Source organism: Rhagoletis pomonella, unplaced genomic scaffold (genome assembly GCF_013731165.1).
Source record: "Rhagoletis pomonella isolate Grant_MI unplaced genomic scaffold, Rhpom_1.0 Rhpom_scaffold_00007, whole genome shotgun sequence".
Taxonomy (NCBI): Eukaryota; Metazoa; Arthropoda; class Insecta; order Diptera; family Tephritidae; genus Rhagoletis; species Rhagoletis pomonella.
In genome coordinates, this window is record NW_023458561.1 from 67,379,170 (window position 1) to 67,385,707 (window position 6,538).

Below are 6,538 nucleotides of genomic sequence, written 5' to 3' on the forward strand. Positions count from 1 at the left end.
AAAAAAAAACCGATCGATAATGCAAATTCCCTTACCATTTTGAGACCAGCATGTGTTGCCTGTATAATTCTGATAAGTTCTTGTTTATTATTCATTCGATCTGAGTATAAATTGAATTGCCGCAGCTAGCAGTGCAGGGTTGAGCTCGCACGAATGTCGAATGTGGTAGGCACGTAAGAAACTGTAAAATAGTCCGTCTCCAACCATAGCAAACTAAAAATGCCTTCATCACTGCTGCTAGCACTGGGCGCCGTGTTCGTGCTAACTGCCCTTACAGATCAATGTCAAGGCAATGAAAGTCCAGGATTCTTTCTTAAGATCACCAAAAATGTGCCACGCCTAGGGCGGCGCTCGGATAGTTACTTCTTAAAAAATATGAAAGTTGTGCCGCGTATCGGACGCAGTGATGAAAAGGTAAGAATTATTAAAAATTTAGTTTATATAAATAAAGCAGAATTTTAATTTGTTTTAACTAATTTAAGCCACCTGAGGACACTGCTCTGTCGTCGCTCGTAAAGCGTATGCTCCTCAATCCAACTGCAGTAGCTGCCGCCGCGGAGCGTGAATACAGTTTGGTGCAGCCCGTCACTTCAAACACACTGATCGAATTGTTGAACAAGAATGCAATCGCCACGGATAATATTAAATTTGTACATTGGAAGGACTTCGATCGGGCGCTACAAATGGACCCCGAGTTGTATGGCAAACTGATTTCGTTGGGTCGCAAGCCCGATCAGCGACTGAAGGAGGATCTAAGTGCTGATGTTAGCAGTGGTTTTATGCCCTTAACAGCCTATTCAAATAACAACGAGTTAAGGTTTTACAACAGGGATGTCGACGAGATGTATGCACCCAAGTATGGGGCCGATTTTTTGCATTACAATGAGCTTATGTAGGCTTTCATATATCGGTATTAAATATGTATTTTAGTAGAGACAGGATTGAGTATTCTTTTTTTTTTATTTTGTTAAGTGCAATGATAATAAAATCGATACGAATAACGGACTTTATACAAGTGCTTACTGATCAAATTGTAAGGAAAACATTTAATATTTCGCGAAAAGAGTTTATTATAACCCCCCATCACTAAAAACTTTTCTGATAATTTTTCTAAGTTCGGGACTTGTATTGCACCCAACTTGCATGTAACGTAAATAAGTTAGTCCTGCAGGACACTTTTTCACTGAAGAATTAGCTGAACAAAATTGATATGTGGGTGGCTAATGCCTCCTTCGGCTGGTTAAAAAGTGCGATCACAGTCCAGAAAACGCTGGGCAGTTTAGAAGGAAGCGTAGAAACGATTCACTCGATGACGATGTGCAGTAGAGTGGTCCAATTTTTGTATGGGTGACGACAAAAATATCATCTTAGAAAACGGTGCACCCCTTAGTTGTTTGATACATATTTGTAATATTTATACCAACTTTCAATTTTCTACTGTAACCAATACAGGGTGCGCAATGAACTTGAAATGCGCTACGGCATCGCCGCGAAACTGGCAAAAATATTAGTGATTTTTATAAAAAGCTACTGTTCCCATGACAACTGAAGCTTGTGATATTTTTTTAGATAATTTATATCTATATATACCTATGTACATAACGTCGTTTAAAGTACAAAACCGCGTATCATCGAAATACAAAACCGCGTACGCGAGATTGCCTAAATTATTTTCTAGAGAGTAAAACACTCATATTTCAAAATGGTTCTCATTTTTATAAAGCAATCGCATTTCTGGCTAGTATATTTCAGGACGAATGGATAATGATTGAGCCAAGAGCTTCTGTGAGCAAATCCAATTTTTGGCAGCAAATGTCAGTTACGCGGTTTTGTACTTTAAACGACGATATGTATGTATTATATTATATTATAATATCCTAGTAAATTTTTTAAAATGATTCTTGGTCCGCTAGTTTTCACTGTGTCATCACTGCAAACGTTAATTGGTCAAATTTTGCATGTTCAAGGTCAACCCAGACCTTAAGATTATTAAGTGCTTGTGGCACTTAATATTAATATTATTATTAATATTATTATATGTGAAAACAATATTTTTTTCATGCAACTTGACTGACAAATCCCTTTGGCTCACATCACATAGTATTTCCAGTGAGACGAACACGAACAATTTATAATAGGGTCGTCCAAAAAAAGTAAAGTCAGAATTTTAACGCTCTCACCCCCTAGGATTGTTCTATATCGAAAAAAATATACTCCTATTTTTTATTTTGAAATAAAAAAAAAATTTAGAGGTCGTTCAAGCACTTAAAGTTTTCCATGTATTTTGTATGGAAAAAAAACAACTTTTCGTAGAATTGGTATAGAAATCTTGAAAATCAATATTTTTTCATCGGGAAACTCAGCTTCTCTTCGAGATAATTTCAGTAGTAAAACGCATTTTTTATTTAATCATTTTTCAATGCTAACAATTCTTTGTTGATCCCCTCATTGCATTTTTCGGGGTTATTGAGGTTTTTGGCGGACCTCTAAATTATAGTTACTATGAAAAAATAGTTAAATTAACAATTAGGTATTATTTTTGGGAATATCCTGCAAAAAAATAGAAATTTACGATCGAAAAATATTGATTTTTAAGAATTGAATTTCATTTCTACGAAAAGTTCTTTTTTCCCATATAAAATTCATGGAAAACTTTTAGCGCTTTCAGCGACCTATACATTTTTTTGATTTCAAAATAAAAAATAGGGGTAAATTTTTTTCGATATAGAACAATCCTAGGGGATGAGAGCATTAAAATTCCGACTTTACTGTTTCACATGCAGTTTGGACCACCCTGGTGTAAAATCGCTCACGCTAGCAGTGACAGGGGTGTTGGCTTCGGAAATATGCAAGAACAATCATAGTAGTAGTTAGCCAATACTTCAAAGCCAATCAGACAAAGGCAAATATAAAACACCTGATCTCACAAAGCGCTTATATGTACATAGTTAGAAAGAAAAAATAAAATAAATAACAAAAGACTTAAGAAACAAACGCGCCGGGAATAACACTGTGCACATAGAAATGCATTGCACTGCATTAGACTTAGCCATTTACCTGATGACAAATCAACGCGAGTAACAAATCAGCTAACAATATAAGTGTAATATAACTTTTCATCCAGATTAAATTGCGCATAATTATGGCGCTAATTAATTAGTGTATAAATTAAAATTAATTATAATATTTATGTAGCATTGTTTTGAAGTAAAAGCCAGAAAAACTGCAGTTACATACATACACACATATGTATTGTACAAACATGAATACGTTGTTACAAATGCTTGCAATATTTTGGCGAGTCACGGCTGTGGCAATGGCTTTGTTGCCACTTAGGAGAGGGCTATTCACTACTACAGCAGTCTTATGCTAATACACAATGACATTGCATATTTTAATTGCAAACATTTGCTGCACATTTAGCCGCTTGCATTTGTTAGTTAGTTAGCAATCCGGCAGTAGTGCGACCGCCTCTGGCGCAAGCGGCATATATGTGTACATAAATACATATTTATACTTATATGCATTTATGAATGTTCGTAGGAAATGGCAATGCCAGTTAGAAGCAATGTTCACAGCATTCCAGCATGTAATTAACAAGTCTTCCATGCTTGCACCGCCAATGGCCAGCTAGCTAGCTATGCGGCTGCTGGTGGTTAGAAGTGTTAGAAGTGGGAGACGGCAAAACGCAGTGACTGCCTCCATAAGCTGTGCAGTGCAGCACTTGTGAGCGGTGCTGTCAAAACGCGCTGGCGTGCGGTGTCATGTTAATTCCATTTTTATCACATCGTGAGTCGTTCATTTATCATTTCACTGCAGATCTACAATGAAGCGCAATTTTTCTCACTCTCCACACCTTTTGTAGTGTTTTTTTTTTGTTTTATAAACATATGTACTATTTATGTGCGAGTAAGTGTATATGTGCAGTACTTATTTCCATTTAGTGCTTGTCACATTATTTGTCCCATTACTTGTTGTTGAGTAGTTTATTTATTGAATTGAGTAGCTCAACTAGCCATGGCTCTTGGTCGGTGATTTATGACTCGAATGCGTGCCATTCCATTCTCAGGAATAATTAGCACAGCTTTGCTGCAATTGAGGCGGAGTTATTGCTTTTGTTTGATTGCCTTTCGCAACTACTGGCATTTTGTAACTTTGTGTAATGCCAAGAGTTTGCAATGATACTTCCGAAACTTATTTACCAATTTATATAATATAAATAGGATGCTGGTAGAACTGAACTGCTCTTGCCGCATTATTGGTGAACTTATGAAGAGATTTCAAGGAGTTGTAAGGCTCAGTGAGTTTTAGGGACCACTGCATCATAAAGAGCTTATACTCTTTTTCAAGTACTCTTAATTAATATGGGAATTTATGTGAGCTGATATAAGAAACACATTCTGTTTGATTGCTGATGCCTTTTGAAGAACGACTGTACACCCAATTAAAATATGTTTGAGTGATATTATTGCAATTAGGGATCAGCAATTTCTCCCTATGTTGCCGCTTATGAACAACTTCACGTGCTAATGAATTGCAAATCATACTTGTTGACGCTGAAATCCAAAAACATTTCATTAAGCCTTCGAATTCCCATCACGCACATACATATGTATGTATTAATGTTTTTGTAAATACATACATACATACATGATACTGGAACAACAATTTAATAATGAGAAGCTACCAAAATTCATGTACATACATATCTACGAGTATCTATGCTTGTATAATACACAAGTACTACAAATGGCACGCGATATTAGTGCCTGCTAATCAGTGAAATATGTACTAATTTAGTGCCTCTGTTGTCCAACTTTTGCCTTTGTTGTTTTGCTGAGTCATAAATACATAATTTATCATAGTCAAATACACTTTGTCGATTTAAGAATTTTTTCGTAGGCTTGTAAAATGTGAGAAGCGTGCCAGTCTAAGCAAAAATGTCATGCTGAGCACCTCATTTTGTTTCAGGGTGTATGTATAAATATATGAGAGGTCGTCTATTGTAAATATTTTTATACAAAAGCATTACAATTCTCAAGTGTTTCACTGTTGGAAATCTAATCCTTCTACTGCTAGAAGGGGTGTTAACATTCAAGCTGTGTATTGACATGGAAGATCAAGGTTCGGGGAAGTTAACGAAAATGAGATATTTACAATGATTGTCAGAAGGACGCATACATCCCTACATATATGTATGTATCTGAATACATCGCTTCTGATATTAAAGAGTCTGTAGCTTTGTTAACTTGTACAAAACTGCAGAATTATTTATTGAATTTTTTTTTAACTATTTGATTAATGCCATTGTTAGGGTGATTGACTCGGTTCTTCTAATCCGGATTCAACCGATTTTTAATTTTTATAGGCGGGTTTTTGGAATATATACATATTTTTCGAATACCGGAAGTTTACAGACGAATAAACCGGGTTTTCACTAAGTTTATTTGTACATATACCAGTATCTAAAAACTCAAAATTTTTATTTGATTGCAAATGGAACATGAGAGCTTTCATTAACTTTACATATATATGAATACTAGAAAACTTTAGACTGTAGAAAATTACTTTAAAAATAAAAGGAGCATCCTTCATGTCCTTTTTTTTGTTGTGTCAGCTTACTAAACTGTGGCTAAATCAGTGAATCAACTAAATGTTGTCTTCATTCTCATCTCAGAAAAAGGGTATATCCGACGCGTTTGGGCCGTAGGAAGAAGGATATAAGATGAGCTGATGTGAGCGGGCATGTGAAGAAGTGGTTAGTGTCGTCGGTCCGTCTTATTCAAATTGGACTGAACAGTTTAACCTGTTGTGTCAAAGAATCGCGAGATGCATAAAGAATCTCGAGCTCTTCGTCTGTAATAGCTGGCGTTGGTGTCCAGAGTTGATTGATTCTCGATGAATGGTATGTCTGTAATAAACCATATCTGTATAGTCAGTCCAGTTCAGCAGATGCTGTATTCACAATCCGAAGACAGTCGGTTCAACATGCTCGAGTTTAAGCGATCAAGATCGGTAAACCTCGTTAAGTATGAATTTTTAATTCAATCTTTTCCGTTTTACTTGTAATCCAAAATACTTCGAACTTATTTTGACATTTTCAATACCTATTCGTCCTTGTGTGCCAAACTTTAATCTTTTTTATTTTTCAGAATCTTCTCTTTTACTTGATACCGATTATGTTATTCTAAATCGGCCCTTAGGCGAAGCCGAGTTTGGAATAGTACAGTATTTAAATGGTCCAGTTTGTGTACAGTTCACTTCAATGCAATTCTCTATCTAACTGTATCGCAGGTATTCACACAAACTCACCAAAAAAATATACGCAACATGCAAAGGGGATTAACAACAAAGGACACACGCAACGGCATCGACTTCAGAGACAAATATAGTTGGTCAGTGGTTTTATGGTTTGTTGTGTAATTTCTGCTAATACCTATGAGATCAATATAAATACAATACCCGCGTGCGTGCAATAGCTATGTAATATTAAAAAGGCAAGGGCGTCAAAGACAAGGGCGGGTGCAGATGCTTGCTG

At 36.0% G+C, this 6,538-nt stretch overlaps 1 protein-coding gene across 1 annotated transcript; it reads left to right on the plus strand.

Moving 5' to 3' along the window:
* The first annotated feature begins 154 nt into the window (after positions 1–154).
* LOC118743978 lies at positions 155–896 on the plus strand. The gene is made up of 2 exons (XM_036476741.1): positions 155–414; positions 483–896. Exons 1-2 carry the CDS (start codon positions 220–222, stop codon positions 894–896), a joined length of 609 nt encoding a protein of 202 aa, XP_036332634.1. The 5' UTR covers positions 155–219.
* The last annotated feature ends 5,642 nt before the right edge of the window (positions 897–6,538 follow it).

What these genes read in the sequence shown, in the direction of transcription:
- LOC118743978 (XM_036476741.1), top strand. Translation starts at nt 220, where the DNA reads ATGCCTTCATCACTGCTGCTAGCACTGGGCGCCGTGTTCGTGCTAACT. An exon ending in TCGGACGCAGTGATGAAAAG is followed by an intron (nt 415 to 482) that starts GTAAGAATTATT and finishes AACTAATTTAAG; the next exon opens with CCACCTGAGGACACTGCTCT.